Source organism: Pelodiscus sinensis, chromosome 2 (genome assembly GCF_049634645.1).
Source record: "Pelodiscus sinensis isolate JC-2024 chromosome 2, ASM4963464v1, whole genome shotgun sequence".
Lineage (NCBI taxonomy): Eukaryota > Metazoa > Chordata > Testudines > Trionychidae > Pelodiscus > Pelodiscus sinensis.
Window position 1 is genome coordinate 201035077 of NC_134712.1, and position 19046 is coordinate 201054122.

At 42.4% G+C, this 19046-nt stretch overlaps 1 protein-coding gene across 4 annotated transcripts in view; it reads right to left on the reverse strand.

The window, feature by feature from the left end:
• Window positions 1–19046, reverse strand: part of ITGB8 (integrin subunit beta 8) — a 96300-nt gene that overhangs the window by 39958 nt on the left and 37296 nt on the right. For 3 of the 4 annotated variants that reach the window (XM_014581219.3, XM_006138342.4, XM_075922240.1), the window contains exons 3-5: window positions 18780–18954; window positions 7161–7407; window positions 3169–3334 (exon numbers count right to left, since the gene is read on the reverse strand). In XM_014581219.3, the coding sequence (XP_014436705.1) occupies window positions 3169–3334; window positions 7161–7407; window positions 18780–18954 (588 nt within the window). The other variant, XM_075922239.1, reaches the window with a different exon arrangement.

Here is a 19046-nt window from a genome sequence, read left to right on the forward strand (position 1 = left end):
CCACGTTCTTTCGAAATTATTTTGAAAGAACGCGGCTTTTCTTTCGATGGCGGTAAACCTCAATTTACGAGGAAGAACGCCTTCTTTCGAAAGTTCCTCTTTCGAAAGAAGGCGTTCTTCAATATAAAGAGGCCGTCTTCGAAAGAGAGCATCCAGACTCGCTGGGTGCTCTCTTTCGAAAAAGCGGATTTCTCTTTCGAAAGATCCGCCTGCAGTCTAGACGCGATTTTTTGAAAGAGACTCTTCCGAAAGATGCTTTCGAAAGAGCCTCTTTCGAAAGAAGCCTGCAGTCTAGACATAGCCTGATGGAGGAAGTGCTGTGCACAAGTAAAGTACTAATCCCCTATGGTCAGACCCAGTCATCAGGGTTCTCTGACATAGCTAGAGGATGGAATGGTTCACACTGCAGTGTCCACTTCAGAATGACCACGTCTTTTAGAAAGGGAGAGGAATATAATGTTGGTGCAGAATAGAATGGTCTAAGCTTGTGGCTGAAGGGCTGGGGGTCCTACTCAATCCCTCATATCAGGGATCAAGGTCTTATGGACTGAGACCCCACCTTTAGGCTTCTACCTTCCATGCTTGCATATACACACTTGCAACCCTTCCTCCATGCACAGTGGAAGAGCCACCCACAAAAGGGTCATCTAGACTGGTGGAAGTGTTGGATGACAATCCACATCCCCTCTAATTTTACTTGTGGGCATGGAACAAAGGTCTGCCTGAGCTCAAGTTTAAAAGCTACGAACACAATCTGGCCCATTACTCAGCCCCCTTCACTTCTCCGTCTGCCCCTTCACTTACTCATTCATTCTTTCTTCTTCTTCAGCTCAATGCCTCACATTTATTATCTCTTCATCTCTACGACTCACCACTCCAAGGCTGCCAAGTTCATGCATCATACAGGACACTTATGCATTAAGCAACCCAAGGATATATTCAGCTGAGCTGCAGAGCAGGCTTGTGGCTCCTACTGCAAAGAGGTGCTGTGGTGCCTGCTCTGCCTCCTTTCTCTTTTCTGTCCCTGAGTAGGGAAGTACTAGCTGCTGGCAGTGATGGTGATAAAAAGCAAGTGCATGGGACCCAGTGGTTCTCCCAGCTTCACTGCCAACCACGATCAAAACCCAGGCAACATCCCTGGCCAAAAGCCATACTCTACTTCCTTCCAGAAACCCAGACGTCATCTAACCCAACAGTCCCATGTAACTACCTTAGCAAGCCCAGAAATGTCCTACTGCCTACTCCAGCCACTGCTGCCAAAATTTGTGTATCTCCATGTCCTTACCTGCTACTGCTTGGGACCGGGTACATTGACAGTAAAATAAAAGTGTATAGATAAAAAATTAGTTCATTAAATAATTACATAAAATGTCACATGGAGCTGCACAAAATTTATTAGCTATGACTCTGACAAGGATGCTGAGTTGTAGGATGGAGCTGTCAAGTATTACCCTAAATAATTAAAGCTAAACTACACTTGTAAAAATTAGTGACCAGAGAATGTATAAGTAATATGTTCCTCCACCCTCAGCAGTTTCCAATTCACTCTCTAATTTGTCAGAATGGGAATTGGCAATGAGTCTCTTACTCAGAGCAAGTTAGAAAAGTTCAACTCTATAAAAAAATTAGCTGGCATTAATGAACTTACAGCTCACACTTGTTATGAAACGCACATTGTTCTCAGCCATTTTAGTCCACAATTCAATTAACAGGAAAGACTGTCTATAGTCATGAATGTTTCCATTCTATTATGTTTGGAAGCCTATAATCCCTTTCAAACTTGAATGTCATAAGTATGGAATGTATCCAATGATCAACATATAAATGCGAGAAATCCTTTCGGTGTTTCAGAGTAATTTGTGTAGCAGCTGTGAACAGGATATCTATGTTTTGTGTTTTTCATCTACCTGCTTTATACTCTTCATCTTTTAAATATAAAAAGGCCCACAGTTAAATTTGTTTTTGGTGGGCTGCTTTTTATGGATTGTTTCCCCAATTCATTTCTCTGTCCTAAAATAAAATATATAAATGGGTAAGAAAGAACCACCATGGAAAAGAAGCCCGTCCTGACTCTCTAGACATGAACAGCACCATTGTCCAGAAGTCCTGCCTACTAAACTGGACAGGCATTGTATTGCTTGACGTAGCAAAAAGCAAGAGGATTGGATGGACACTCATCTTTAAATATGATGTAGGTCTTTCCTCATTCTTTTCTACTTTGAGGTGTGCAGAGATGTTTCTGTAACCATGTACTGTAGTAAAGGTTTTTTTTTTAAGTACAAATTATTTACAAGATTGAACCGATACTGAAATGCATGCTAAAATCATACACAGCAACACAAATGTAGTAGTCAAATATTTTCTAAAATCAAGGATTTTAGAAAGTTCAATCCACATTCACAACCCTTAGAAGATAGAGGAAGGACTTTGTACTGCTCAGTGGAACCTTTCTTTTTGGTAGGCTGAAGAATAGGTCTGCTCATTAAAGAGCCTAAAATTGTTATATGGGGTTTTATCATTATTGTGTCACAATGATTTACAAATATAAAATATGTTCAGTTTATAAGGAGTTAAGCTTTTTCTAACTGCCAATCCTGAAAACCAAACCTAGGATAGGAGAATCAAGGTGGGAATTTTCCATTACCAATAATCAAGTTTTTCAAACCAAATCTGATCCTCAGTTAAACTCGTTCAGCTCCTGACCTTAAATTACACCTTTAATAACTTGTGTAAGTGCAACTGATTGGAGCTTAGTAAACAATTCTGTTGATGCGGGAAAACTTACTCCCAATCAGTCTTCCATTGCAATGTTGGCTCTGCTGGGATAACAGGAATAACATACAGTAAAACTTGTTACCGAAATCAGCAATCTTGTATCTGATCATGTATTTTCATACAAGAGCGACATCAATTACCAGCACTGAAAATGATTCCCCTATTCAGTCCTCCTCCAATAAAAGAGCAGTGAGCTTCAAGGAGATCCTTGATGATGATTTGGAGATTGGAATGGGGGTGGAGAGAAATGCCATGCCACTATCAAGCATAAAGTTAAATAGGAGCATAATTAAGATATTATAAAGGTTTCAATATAATCAAGAATAGAAACAATGATAAATATAGATCTGTTGCTGAATTGCCATTCAGTTGTTTGTACAGAAATCACCTTACCTGGCACACAGCTGCCTGAAGCATAGCATCAAACCCCCCTTCAGGGGTATCGATATTCCCAGAGATCTTTTGTTTATTCACTGCATTTTTGAACTCTGCTATGTTGTCAGTCAGGGAAAGTACATGAATGTAACCATGAGGTGGCATACAATCTAAATTATAATCACTGCAGGACAAAACAAAGCAAGCCAAATATGTTGAATTATTATTTGAAATTAATTTTAGTAAACTCCAGTAGTAAGTGGGTTTTATGGAACACATTAATATAGACATTTGGAAAAAATATAATAGAATCTTCATTAGACTCATTGGAACTACAAATATTTCTAGTTTATGTTGAACAAAAATTAGTGCATGTTATGTTTTCTTCTATTTGCACGAAGAGTGTATTCGGTCCTAATTGCTTTCATGAAAACCATAACAAAAAATAACAATGCTGCTGCACAGAATGTAATGTACTACAAAATATGGGAAGAGATAGTATAATCTCCAATAGCACACTATCCATTTGGATTCCTAACGGTACGTCTACACTGCAAGCTTACTTCAAATTAAGCTATTTCATATCCCCTACTCATAACTCCGGTCATCTGAAGAAATGGGCTGTGCCCACGAAAGCTCATGATACCATCTATATGTTTTGTTAGTCTATAAAGTGCTACCAGACCATTTGTTGTTTATTCCAGAATAGTTATTCCAAAATAGCTTATTTTGAAATAGCATATCTACACTACAGGGAAGCCTCAAACTTAGTCTGAGGCAGGCTCCTCTAATGTAATCTCTATTTAGAGCCCCAGGAGATACTGGGGAGGAATAACTTAGAATGGCCCTAGTGAAGGGCTATTTTGAAATAGCAGTGGTGGAGTGTTTACACCTTATTTTGAAATAGCTAATTTGGAATAGGCATTATTCCTCAGAGAATGAGGTTTACAGATTTTGGAATAAGCTGTCCGTTATTTTGAAATTATTTCGAAATAATGGAATGGCTGTGTAGGCTCTTGCATTGTTATTCTGAAATAACTCTAGTTATCTCGAAATAACAGTGCAGTGTAGATGTACCTTAAGAGAGGGAATAATTAGACTTCATATTCAACTTTTCTGTGTCCTGATAAAAAATTACTACATATTAAGGACCAGATTCTGTTGCAATTTCACATGAATATGAGCTACAGAATCAAAACTTTAAAAAACCCATCAACTCTAAGGCGCATAAACTCATGGATATATTTCACACTGAGATTAGTAATAGTTATATAGCCACATGGATAGGAGACGAAGTTCTCAAATTCTCAGGGTATGTCTACACTACAAAGTAAATTCGAACTAACGGACGTTAGTTCGAATTAACTTTGATAGGCGCTACACTAGCGCTCCGCTAGTTCGAACTTAATTCGGAGCGCTTAGTTCGAACTAGGTAAACCTCATTGTACGAGGACTAAGCCTAGTTTGGAATTACTAGTTCGAATTAAGGGGTGTGTAGCCCCTTAATTTGAACTAGTGGGAGGCTAGCCCTCCCCAGCTTTCCCTGGTGGCCACTTTGGCCAACACCAGGGAAACTCTATTGCCCCCCTCCCGGCCCCGGACCCCTTAAAGGGGCACGGGCTGGCTACGATGCCCATGCCAGGTGCAAGCCTGCCAGCACCCAGCCAGCAGACCCTGCACCTGGCACGGCTCGAGCCAGCCACCTGATGCCCCCCGCCCTCCCCCTCTTCCCGGGTCCAGGCTGGCGGCTCCCGGGAGCTTGCCCAGGACAGCAAGAGGTGGGCACCTGCCTGGTCTAGTGCGGACATAGTTGACCTCATCCACGACCTCCGCACTAGGCACAGGAAAGTGGCCGTCTAGGGCAGGGGAGCTGCCAGCCTAGCCACCCAGGAGCAGGTGTGCATGAAAATCAAGGTGGTCCACTGAGACCCCCGACCCTGAGCTTACAATGGCCGTACTGGGTCAGACCAAAGGTCCATATAGCCCAGTAGCCTGTCTGTCGACAGCGGGCAACCCTAGGGACCCTGGAGGGGATGGACCGAAGACAGTGACCAAGCCATTTGTCTCGTGCCATCCCTCTCCAGCCTTCCACAAACTTTGGGCAGGGACACCACTCCTACCCCCTGGCTAATACTACTCCATGGACCCAACCTCCATGACTTTAACTCACTTCTCTTTAAACTCTGTTCTAGTTCTAGCCTTCACAGCCTCCTGCAGCAAGGAGTTCCACAGGTTGACTCTTAGCTTTGTGAAGAACAACTTTCTGTTACTAGTTTGAAGCCTGCTACCCATTCCTTTCCTTTGGTGTCCTCTAGTCCTTCTTTATGGGAACTAATGAAGAACTTTTCTGTATGCACCCTCTCCACCCCACTCATGCTTTTATAGACCTCTATCCTATCCCCCCTCAGTCTCCTCTTTTCTAAACTGAAAAGTCCCAGTCTCTTTAGCCTCTCTTTATATGAGACCTCTTCCATACCTCTGATCATTTTAGTTGCCCTCCCCCTCCCACCCTCTCTCTTCCCCTCTCCCACCTCCTTTTCCCAGTCTCCCCGAGTTGTGTTCAATAAAGAGAGATTATATTTTTGACCACACGTTTTCTTTATTTTGTACATCAGGAAGGGGGGCTAGGAAGGGTAAGTAGAAGGAGGTGATGGAAGAATGGGGTACGAGCCCCTGATGGGGAGGACTGGGCTGGCTCTGCGGGCTTCTGGGGGTGGAAGCTCTCCTGCAGCCCCCCAATTGCCCCCTCTCCCCAGATGGCAGCCTGCGGCAAGTGCAGCCGGTCTGATGGCCGAGTGCTGTGATGTGCCCAGTGTGGGCACTCAGGGCACTCCAAGCCAGGACTGCTTTGCAAGCGGGGCACCCCTGAGAACTGTCTGTCCGGGGTGGGGGTCGGGTCCCTTTAAGCACAGCCCTCGGCTAGCCTGAGGCAGCAGCTCCACGCTCTAAGTCCTCATCTGATGCCCTGCCGGCACTGCTTCCGGCCATCCTTAAGCCCGGTTCAGGGTCCACTTAATGTGGACATGCTAGTTCGAATTAGCATAACGCTAATTCGAACTAGTTTTTTAGTCTGGATCCGTTAGTTCGAATTAGCTTAGTTCGAATTAACTAATTCGAACTAAGTTAGTTCGAATTAGCGCTGTAGTGTAGACATACCCTCAGAGGTTAACCAATTCTTACAATATTAAGGAAGCTTTGAGTAAGAAGTAGTTGAGCTAACTCTACAACCCATAGACTAAGCCCTTTTTCTGGAAAACAGTTAAGCATTGACTTCAGTGGGACTGAGGTAAATACATACATTCCTAAAAGATTAAGAGATACAGTTCCTGATCCAAAGCCCATGAAATAATGGAAAAGATGCAACTTATCTAATGGACTTGGGATCAGGCCTTTACAGTAGACCTACTATAAAGCAACAAGAAATTAATATTAATTACTTGTAAACAATTTGGATTCGTTGTGTGGAATCTTGTTCTATAAAGGTTATGGACAGTGATCCCTCCACTTACATGCATGTTGAATACAATGAAAAAAGTGTTACCACATTCAAAAATAGTGGGTCCAATCCTATACCTTTTTTCCCCTGAGTGAGAATGGCAAAAGCAAACCAAAAAGGTTCTTACTTTGTTTGCTAAACAGATCAGAAGAAATATATATTACAGGGATAAAAGAGAAAATTTCAAGGAAAACATTTTGAAAAACACTTGGAAATAAAAATGAAAAATAATCACAATATGTGACTGTTTTAATAAAAAAATATTTAAAATGTATGAAATATATGCCATAATCAGTTCTGAAATTTTAAAAATTATCACTGAATACTGCATGAAAGTGGCTTTCCCCCCCCCTTAAACAGAACACTTATTGGAAATCAACCTGATATCAAAAAGAAAAAAAAGACTCATTGTGAAATTAAAAAAATTATAATGGAGCATAAGATAATCAAATAATTTATTTATAACCACGTTTGTCACTTGGCATTATCCAAATAAAGACACATCATGATATACCTGCACTGATTATGGATTCTTTCTGGATGAATGCTAATATAAGGTGATACTGTCTTATCCACATATGATCCAAAGCCAAGTCGAAAATCAAGAGAAATATTTGCCATCTTTTTAGATAGATCAAAACCCACAGAATTTAATTTTTCTATGTTGTTGTGCATAGAAGCTGAGACATCAACTAAATAATAAAGGTCCACAGGATACTTCTCTAGAGGATGGACTTTTAGCACAAAGCTTGCTTCACCTCCTGGTTGAAAGGAAACAAAAAGTTTATTAAATATTTTCAAAATGTACCCTTCTAAAAATACTGCAGTTTTATCTTTAATGTTGCAGGCACAGTAAACATTTGCAGGCAAACAGAAAAAATATATTTTTTTAAAAAAGAGAAGGTTTTAAATGCACATCAAAATAAATCTTGAAAGACCTGTTTATAAAATTTATTTATCTGGTCTCCAATATGGGTTATCGTTAAAAACATGTCTTTTATGATTGTCTTTTAAATTCTTGATTACACAGTCCAATAGTACTATACTAGACACAAACCATGACTCAAAAACTGAAAGAATTTCTGTCATTACAGGGCTGACCATTTCTAACTGTCCAATTTTACTTTGCTAATAAATGGGTCCATTATCCTCGCTAGGTGTGTGTCCAACTCTGTAAGTATCATATATATGCATAGCCCAAGATAACAGGACCCAACATGCCTAGTTATGTAGGGCTTCAAGTTTTCCATTTCATTGTTGCTAAAGAAGTCAATGAGAATTTTTCAAGGGTTAAAAGAAAAATCAAACGCAAGTTTAAGAAGAAAAACCCCTGTGGTTACCTCAGACAAAACACAGGTAGCCTTTTATCTCAGGGTGACAAATGTCTGTCTGTCCCACAGAGCTACATTACAATCTCTTATGTAAGAAAAGATCACTAACCTCTAAAAAGATCAGCTTATTGTATTTGGTTTTTCTCAACACCAGCAAAAACAATAACATGAATACACGACTAGACAGCACTTTAATTTCTTTATTGTGAAGTCTGAATTATTATTCAGAGCATCCAAAAATGTGCTACACACTTCTCAGAATAAATAAGATGGCATAATCCCTGCATAAGGAAGTTACAATCTAGTATGAAATGACACAATGAGGCAATAGCAAACCAAAGGGAAGGGACAAGTGCAGGATCATAGTTACAGCAGAGATTATTGTAGCTGCTCAACAAAGGCTAGTGTGCAACACGCTTGGACCAGAAGTTTTTAAAAAAAAATCATAAAAAGTGTCTATGCATTTGTCAGATATTAGTCTAATGACACTACTAGACAAGATCATCAGCAAGATATTAATTGGTGAACTTTTGTTGACTACATCACAGCTATAGCAGTTTACACTAGATGAGGATCTGCTCTTTTGAGTTAAAATGAAAAATGCAAATACTGTATCTAATTCAAAGATGATTTACCTGATTATATTTTGGGAGAGGATGAAGGGCAGGAAGGTATACATATGAACATTTTCATCTAAAAATTTGAGATTTTGTCCATGACCAGTGTTTTATGAACAAAACAAATATTTCAACATACTGAAACTCTGCCTATATACTACCTACTTGCCAATGAAAACATTTTTTTGTAAATGAACTTCATAGTCTTTAATTTGCAAAGCAACTCCCTCAATGTTAAATATTTTGTCATAAACAGAGCTTTTATTTTTTTGCACATATATCCTCGCTTTTTTGAATATGTAAGTGAATCCGAAAAGCCAGGATTAAAAAAAAATCCTCCCCCCCATACACTTTTCTTCTGCATAGCATACCATTCAAATGCCATAGAGCAAGCCAAATTCCTTCCACAGTTACAGCTGTGCAACTACACTAGGTATAACTAAGGGCAGAACGTTGTCAATCTATTAAATTCTGAGTCTTGGTACCATGGCTATTTCAGTGATGTCTCTCTTGAGCAAGGACTTGCAGCTGCTCTTACTCTGTGAAACTCTGCGACCTGCATACATACTCATTTAGGACTAAGGAGATCTCAAAGCTCATTTTTACTTATAGAAAGCAGATGCTTAAACTGGCTTTTTAGAAGGCTGTGGTGTGCATTAGCCCTCTTAAATGAATTTAACTACAGCTGCTATATAAGCCCAGAAACATGGCTATGGCCCAAAAGCATTACAGAAATGTATCTTCTTGCTTCTGTGATATACTCCCCACCCAGTTAGATTATAAACCTGTTAAGAAACAGTGTTTAAACTCAGATTAGACCATAGGTTAAAATTCCATAGTAGATATAAAAGAATTATGGTTTGGTCTATTCAGTAAAAAAAATAATTATTATAATACAGTTGAGTCCCAATCATAATTCAGAGCTGTGTTTGAACAAGCTCATTTTAATCTCATAAACAGCCTAACAGATATCATCATAAGAAAGTCTCTTGCATATATTTAGCCTAAATCATCATCTTTGTTTCACTGCTCCAAGTTAAACCCTCATCTTACAGTAGTAGAAATGATGAATTCTGCAAATTTAACAAATATAATTCTGATGATTGTAAGAAAATGGAAAAGGTTTATGGATGTATCCATTAAGGATAGCACAACTTACAAAGTGCACTATTCTCTTTGTTCTAGTAGATCCATGTGTGAGAATGTAGTTGTGGGAGATGATTTTTATATTGCTATTCCTCCCAGATATGCCCAGTGTTTAATGTAGATCTATGACAATTTAATACTTATTAAATATAAATACACCTGAAAAAGTCTGACCATGTAAGTGCACATCTCTCTCTCTCTCTCTCTCTCTATATATATATATATAAAATCATTAAATCTGTTTAATGATTTGTGAACCAAAGTGCATAATAAAGCTGAAGCATACAAAATGGCTTGGATTTTTCAAAGGGAGCAAAGAAAAATAAGTGCTAATTCCCACTGCAAATCAATGGGGTAGAGTGGACAGCTGTGGGCCAGGGCTGAATTATAACATGGCCATTGAGCTGTCCAGGAGTTGTCCAGGAGTTTGGGTTCTTGAGTAGACAAGGGGATAGGGCATTTCCCTGGGAGCACAGGGTTGGGGACTTGAGTGGACCCTCTGAAGGGAGGTGGAGTGGGATCTCCAGTTAACTCGGGGAAACTACATCAGCCTCTAGAGCGCAGAGTGGTGTGCTCGATTCCTTGGCCCACACAGGAATAGGAAGCTAGCTGGGGAATGGTCTAGAGAGGCAGGCATTACAAGCTATGCTCCAGGATCAACAAGATTGGGGCCATCTATGCAGAGCTCTCATGAGTGTTCATGATTAGAAGACCTACAACCACTGCTCCCATCCATGAAGCCATTAGATCAGGACTAGTCAATATAATGGTCTTCTTTTGATATGCATTTTAGTAGTTAAATCCTGAACTGTCATTGCTCATGAAAAGTGTTGTCATATGGGTGGAAATCAGGTAAGAGGAAGTTACAACCTTATGCAGTAACAATGGATCTTCGAGATGCGTGTCCTCGTGGGTTCTCCACTGTTGGTGCTGGGCTCATCCTGGCGCAGCAGATCGGAGTTTTGAACAGCAGTAGTCAGCCGGACCACACATGCGTGGTCAGCGTCTCATGACATTCATACCCTTTTCCTTATGCGTGCAGTCCAGCTCCCGCCAATTCCTCTTGTCCATCCAAGAATCTGAAACAAAGACTATTATTAACATAGACTCTGAAGCAGGGAGGAGGGCAGGTAGTGGAGCACCCACAGGGACACACATCTCAAAGAACCGTTGTTACTGCACAAGGTGAGTAACTTCCTCTTCTTCTTCAAGTGATGTCCCCATTGGTGCTCCACTGTCAGTGACTTTGTAGCAGTGTTCAAGAGCAGCTGGATGGCGGGTCTCGGAATCATGATTTAATGGCTGTGGAAAGTACTGCTCAGGCCACCAAGGAGTCCATGGCTAAATAGTGTACTATAGCATAGTGTTTCATAAAAGTGTCATTAGAAGACCATGTATGGCAGATGTCTCTGAAAGGGATCCCTCATAGAAATGCCGTGGATGTTGCTATGGCTATAGTAGAATGAGCTTTGGGTGCTGTTGCAAGTGGCTTGTTTTGGATGGTGTAGCACTTGTTGATAAAGGAAACTAGGAGGTTCAAAATGTGTTGAGAGGAAAGTGGTTCTCATTTGGAACGGTCCGCTAGAGACACTAGTAAACGTTGGGACTTACGGAAGCTGCAAGTCCTTTCAATGTAAAAGGCTAGTGCTCTATGCATATCAAGGGAATGTAAGGATGCTTTTCAAGATGAGGTATGAGGCTTGGGAAAGAAAGACAGGAGAACAACTGGTTCATTGATATGAAATTTGGAACACATCATAGGGAGGAAGACTGGGTGAAGACACAATGTCACACTATCTAGTTAAAGACAGTGTAGGGCTGCCAGCTCACTGACCCTACGGGCAGAAGTAATGGCCAGTAGAAAACCACCTTCATTGTGATCATTGGAAGTGGTGCTGTCGCTAACAGTTCATAGGGTGGTTGAGTGAGGTGTCCAGAACTAGATCTAAGTTCCATGGAGGTGGTGGAGGCCTCTGGGATGGCTTGAGGTTGATCAAACCCTTGAGGAACCTCTTGGTAGTCAGGTGTGCAAACACTAAGGTGCCATCTATAGAGTGTTGGAAGGTGGTGATAGCCGCCAGGTGTACTTTGAGCAAGGCAATAGCTAACCCAGAGTGCTTTAAGGATAGGATATTCAAGGATTTCATGCAGGGGCACTGCATGTGGGTCCAGCTTCTTGTTAGTGCACCAGAAGACAAACCTATGCTACTTATGAAGGTAGGTTGACCTTGTGGTATCCTTCCAGCTATTTATCAGGACTTGTTCGACTTGTGAAGTGCAGAGGTTCTCAGAATCAGAGAACCAGTGAGAAACTATGCTATCACTGGAGAACATGAGGCTATGGGTCAAGAAGGGCCCTGTGGTTCCAGGTCAGTAGGTCAGGAAGTTTGAGAAGGGGATACGGTGGCAGGCGAGACATCTGATAAAGAAAGGGAAACCACGCCTGGTGAGCACATGAGGATGCTATGAGAATCACTTTGGCTCTGTCCCTGTTGATCTTTTCTAAGGCCCTGGGAATGAGCATGGTGGGCAGGAATGCATATAGAAGCAGACCTGTCCAGTTGAGGAAGAAAGCATCGCCTTGGAGAAACTTTGCCAATCCCGACCCTGGAACAGTATCATCAGTATTTTGAGTTCTTGTAAGAAGCAAAAAGGTCTATTTAAAGGAAGCCCCATCAGCGGAAGATATATAGGAGAACATTTTTCCAGAGTTCCCATTTGTGATCTGGTGCAAAGTGCCTGCTTAGGGCATCCGCAGCAGTGTTGCTGATTCCTGGTAAGTATGATTCGATCAGTATGATCTTGTTGCAAACGCACCAATTCCAGAGGCAGACCACCTCCACACAAAGGGCTTCCCCCTTGGCCATTGATATAATACATCATAGTGATGTTGTCAGGAAGTATTCTGACCATAGTGCCGGAGATATGCACTCTGAAATGTTTGTAGGCATTGAAAACAGCCCTGAGTTCCAGGATATTGATATAAAGGGTTGTTTCCTGTGGTGCCCATCAGCCCTGAGTGGATAGGTCATTCATATGGGCGCCCCAACCAATAAGAGAGGCATCTGTGGTGATATGAATGGATGGTTGAAGTCAATGGAATAGAACTCCTGCAAGGAGGTTATATGACTCAGTCCACCATTTGAGGGAAGTTATTACAGCAGATGGTGGAGTGACCCACTTGTGGACGCTGTGTCTTGTGGGAACATACACCAATGCTAACCAATGCTGCAGGCACCGGAAGTGCAATCATGCTTGGTGGACCACATATGTTGTGGCCGCCATGACCCAGAAGCTGCAGACATGTGAGGACTGGAACTGTAGGGCTCATAGTAAGTATCAAAACTAGGCCCTATTTAGCTTGGTACCTTTGTGCAGGTAAGTAAACTCATGTTGTGGTGGAATTGAAGAGAGTCCCTATGAACTCCAGAGTCTGGGTTGGCTCTAATGTGGATTTCTGGTTGTTGGTGATCAGACCGAGAGACTCAAATGTCGTGAAAATCATGTGGGATGCTTTGGACGCAGATGGGCCCTTTACAAGGCAGCTGTCGAGGTCGGGGAAGATTATAATGCGCTGTTGATGTAGGTGCACCGTCACCACCATGAGTGTTTTCGAGAACACTCTGGGTGCTGAAGAGAGTCCAAAGGGCAGAACTTGATATTGGAAGTGGTCTCCTCCAACTGTGAAATGAAGAAACTCCTGTGAGTGGGATGAATGGTAATGTGGAAATACGCATCTTGGAGGTCGAAGGCTGTAAACCAATCCCCGTGATCTAGTGCTGGAATTATAGTAGCAAGAGTTACCTTTTTGAACTGCTGTTTCTGACAGGCAGACTTCCCCTGTTGGTCATGTCACATCATGCAGACGAGTCTTGGCAGCTCTGGTCTTAGGCTGTGTCTTGTAGGTGAGTTCTTCTTCCAGGTCTTCCCTCCTTCTTCTTGGTGTTCCTTTCTTCCTTTCTCTTTTCCTTCTTCCATCTTGTCCTCACTTTTCTCCTTTTTCTTTGTCTTGCTCTTGGTTCCCAGTTTATATAGTGAAACTTGAGTCCTGCTTAGCTATAACTTAACCAATTATTTTAGTATAATTTTACTAACCAATCATAACATACTGTAACAGAATTATCTAACCAATCATACCTCACCACCCTTAGTTGATTCTCCCCTAGCAAAATTAATTATACAGCAGACAGAAACAGTTACAAACCAGACAGAGATCACAGAGACAAACAATAGGAAGGTAAGGACAATAATCATAGAATGGGGATTCCACAACCACAACTATTGGTAAACAGTTTCTTGCCAGACAAAATGCTGTTAACTAAGTTTTCTCTACCCATCTTGAGATCTGTTTCTTTATCTGGTGACAGTGGGGGTCATTACAACAGGATCCTTCTCACAGCCCAGTGTGACACTATTTTAATGCAATTTAGCTGGAATGTGAGTATGTGACTCCAGGCTTTACAGCTAATGGCTGCTGCTCTTTGGTCTAGCTGCAGAAGAAGGCTTTCATTTAGGCCTACCAATATGGCTATAGGCCTTCCAATATGGCTACAGAAAAAACATATTGTTACAGAGGTGTATGCATACCGAGGATATGGAGAGTGTCTCTGGAGTCTTTGCTTGAGTGGAGGACCTTGTTGGTCTTCTTGGTCCTCCACTTTGGTCTGAAGTTCTCGTGGGACTCTAGCAGTCTGTAGCCATGAGGAACTCCTCATGACTATCACGGTAGCAGTGGAAGGAGCCGCTCTGTCTGCTATATCCAGTGCGATCTGAAGTCCGGTTCTAGCAGACACGTATCCCTCCTGGACTATGGACTTCAGAATGGGTTTCTGGCGTCCGGCAAATGTTCCATTAGTGCAGTCAGTTTGGTGTAATTGTCAAAGTTGTGGTTCTACAGGAGAATGGCATAATTGGTGATGCGCATTAATAGTGTTGAAGAAGATTATATTTTCCTGCCAAAAAGGTCCATGTGCTTGCTTTCTTTTTCAGCTGCACCTTTCTTATACTGTGGAGTCTTTGACCTGTGTTGGGCTGCATCCATAACTAGTGAGTTGGGGTGAGGTTGTGAGAATAAAAACTACATACCCTTAGCCGGGACAAATCGCTGTGAGTGAGAGGATCTGTAACAGCAGGGTGACCAGTGTCTAGAATAGGAGGGCTGGTGTTGATGATGGTCAGTTGTCCAATATGGTGGGCAACTGTGGTAGTATCTGTGGTGATCATGGTATAAACATCTTGGAGATGAGTGCCTGGAAGAATAGACGCTCCTATGCTTCTCCCAACGTGTTGCACGCCACGATAAGGCTAAGGAATGAGGAAGTATTACCAAGCCCCTGAAGGAGGAGAAAGATACATGTGTCTCGGCTGTTAGGAGCGTCCAGTGCCAGGGGAGGGTGGGATGCCCGTGCTGGCATGGCTGATGGTGTCAGTGCAGGGGGTTGTGTTGATTGTGGTGCCGACACCAGTAGCAGCATTTTTGTAGATGAGGCTGCCCGTGACAATGGTGCCTTCAGTGCCGGATGGCAGAATTCTATTCCCATTGTTGGCATTGACAGTGCCCTTTGGCGGACTTTTGGGTCCGAGACAGCCCTGGGACATGAAGGAGTGGTGCCGGACGTACCTGGCTTGTCCGCAGTACTGACCCTGCTCGTTGGCACAGGTGGCAGGCAGTGTGCTGGTGAGGTGTGTTTCCTTGCTAAGAACCCCGTAGTGGGGGAAGAAGCCCTCCATTTCTGGGCCCTGAGGGGTCCAAGGGAGCCTTGCTAATAGCTGTAGCACTTTGTCGAACAGGAGCATGTGGAGATGCATCTCTCTGTCTCGACAAGCTGTGGCTGTGAGCTTCAAACAATACATGCATTTCTGAGGCACATGGGCCTCTCCCAGACATATGATGCAAAAAGAATGCCCGTCGGAAGCCGGCATGGTTTCACAACAAGTGTCACATTTTTTTTGAACCCCAGTGAACCTGGCATTGTGAGAGGGGTACTGTTGTCAGTTCTCCTCGACTATGGCTTCTTCTTTTCTCTCTGGGTATGTCTACACTTGCAGCCTAATTTGAAATAGGGCTGCAAATGTAGGCATTTGAAATTGCAAATCAAGCCTGCAATTTAAATATATTTCGAATTAGGCTGCAAGTATAGACATACCCTCTCTCTTTCCTTTTTATCTTCTTTTTCTCTTTTTTTCTTTTTTTTTTAATGGCTTGAGAAACGGCCGGTGAACCAAAAAACCCTTTCTTTAAACGAACGACGAAATTGGTATCTGTAACTATAACTATGAACTAAGAATATCAACTAACTAACTAAGGGTATGTCTACACTACAGCACTAATTCGAACTAATTTAATTCGAATTAGTTAATTCGAACAAAGCTAATTCGAACTAGTGCATCTAGACCTAAAAACTAGTTTGAATTAGCATCTTCCTAATTCGAACTAGCATGTCCACATTGAGTGGACCCTGAACTGAGGTTAAGGATGGCCGGAAGCAGTGCTGGCAGGGCATCAGATTGGGGCTTAGAGCGTGGAGCTGCTGTCTCAGGCTAGCCGAGGGCTGCGCTTAAAGATATTTTGGCCTTAGAAAGGATTCAGAAAAGGGCAACAAAAATGATTAGGGGTTTGGAACGGGTCCCATATGAGGAGAGGTTAAAGCGACTGGCACTTTTCAGTTTAGAAAAGAGGAGACTGAGGGGGTATAAGATAGAGGTCTATAAAATCATGAATGGTGTGGAGAGGGTGCATAAAGAAAAGTTCTTCATTAGTTCCCATAATAGAAGGACTAGAGGACCCCAAATGAAATGAATGGGTATCAGGCTTCAAACTAATAACAGAAAGTTCTTCTTCACAAAGCAAATAGTCAACCTGTGGAACGCCTTGCCACAGGAGGCTGTGAAGGCTAGAATTATAACAGAGTTTAAAGAGAAGTTAGATAAAATCATGGAGGTTGGGTCCATGGAGTGCTATTAGCCAGGGGGTAGAAATGGTGTCCCTGGCCTCTGTTTGTGGAAGGCTGAAGATGGATGGCACGAGACAAATGGTTTGGTCACTGTCTTCAGTCCATCCCCTCCAGGGTACCCAGTGTGGGTTGCTGTTGGCAGACAGGCTACTGGGCTAGATGGACATTTGGTCTGACTCAGTATGGCCGTTCTTATGTTTTTATGTTCTAAGCTCAGAGCTCAGGGTCGGGGGGTCTCACTGGACCACCTTGATTTTCATGCAAACCTGCTTCTGGGTGGCCAGGCTGAAAGCTATCCTGCCCGAGATGGCCACTTTCCTATGTCTAGTGCAGAGGTCGTGGATGAGATCCACGATGTCCACACTAGACCAGGCGGGCACCTGCCTCTTGCGGCCCCGGGCAGGCTCTTGGGAGCCACCAGCCTGGTCCCAGGAAGAGGCGGAGGGCTGGGTGTCAGCGGGTGGCTGGCTCGTGCCGTGCCAGGTGCAGGGTCTGCTCGCTGAGTGTTGGCAGGCTTGCACCTGGCACGGGCACTGTAGCCAGACCGTGCCCCTTTTAGGGCTCCGGGGCTGGGAGGGGGGCAGACAAGTTTCCCTGGTTTGGCCAGAGTGGCCACCAGGGCAAGCTGGGAAGGGCTAGCCTCCCACTAGTTTGAATTAAGTGGCTACACAGCCCTTAATTCGAACTACTTAATTCGAACTAGGCGTTAGTCCTCGTAGAATGAGGTTTACCTAGTTCGAATAAAGCGCTCCACTAGTTCGAATTAAGTTCGAACTAGCGGTTTGTATGTGTAGCGCCTATCAAAGTTAATTTGAACTAACGTCTGTTAGTTTGAATTAACTTTGTAGTGTAGACATACCCTAAGAGAATTCTTATTTTCTTTTGTGACTAACCAGTTAAGGAGAAGAGCTCGCTTTGTCTGCAACTGAGGGTGGTAATGAAGGAACAGGTGGGAGCTGGACCACACACATGAGGAAAAGAGCACGAATGTTGCGAGACGCTGACCGTGCATGTGTGGTCCAGCTGAGTACTGCTGTTCAAAATTCTGATCTGCAGTGTCGGGACGAGCCTGACACCCACGGAGACATCACTCAAAGAAGAAATATTGCATTTTATTAATATAAGCAGAAGTGACTTTAATGGGGCTTGTGTGTTGTGTAGTCTTGCCTTAATCTTTGTATTCTTGTCCATCAGTGTGAAAGAAGCTATTTGCACATATTTGCATATATATTTGCAACTTAAGTTGCGGCCCTAGGCATGTGCTGTGAGTATCATTATGGCCTCTGGGGCTTACCAAGTTCAGTAGCTCTGCATTAGATTCTCTCCCCTCCTTGTAGATGAAGCAATTTTGGGGGTTCTTGTGGCTTCTAAGCCATGTATATTTTATATTTTTTCCCTTTCTGGGTTGTTTTCACTAAATGGGATGACATGTTTCTAAATGTCTTTTCTTGTGTTTGGGTGCAAGAACGAGTAAGCCACTTTGTAAAATGTTGTTAGATAGTCAACATTATGGACCAATGGTTAAGAATTTAGTTTAATGAGGTGGGTTTCAATCTTCCAATTCTGGGATAATTCAAGCAACAAAATTACAATCTGTCTTCTATGAGTCTCTAGAACATAACCTGCATATTTCCAAGTGCAAAACTCCATTCTTAACATTAACTTGGTGGATCTTGATGAAAATAGCAAAAAATGAGATAGAACACTGATAAAAGCTTCCATCTTCACTTCCATGTCACTTTTTGTAAAACTCAGCGTAGTCCAGGCCAACTGCCAGTAGATATAATACATTTTAGTTGTACTCATAGCCAGGACTCGCCGAACCGCGCTGTCCGGCAATCTGCGCATGCGCAGATCGCCGGAACCCGGCTCTTCTGGGTTACGATCTACTCACCACAATCTACTCATCACCATTTGTCGAGCCCTGCTCATAGCATTGCAGCTATCCTTCTACAAAGTAGTTTTATAGATTAAAGGTAATTAGTTTCATTCTTATGAATAGTAATTACAGCCATTGCCTCTCAAACTAGAGTGAATATCCCTATATTTATATTTAAAACAACAGTAACATTTTAGATAACCAAACCTGGACGCAGTTGGATTGAAACCTGTCCTGGAGTTACTTGTGTATTAGCCTTGTGGTCACTGGGTACTGTTACACGACTGGTGGGATTTTCAATAAATTCCGATTGGCAGCCTTTTTTTATTAAATTAAAAACCATGTCACATCGTCCCTTCTGTGTTGCTTCTGCCATGAAATCCTGTATGAAATGGGGCAAAAAGTACAAAACATTTTAAGTTTTAAAAAAATCTGTAATTTTCACAGGAACTCAAGTTACCATTTAACAAGTGT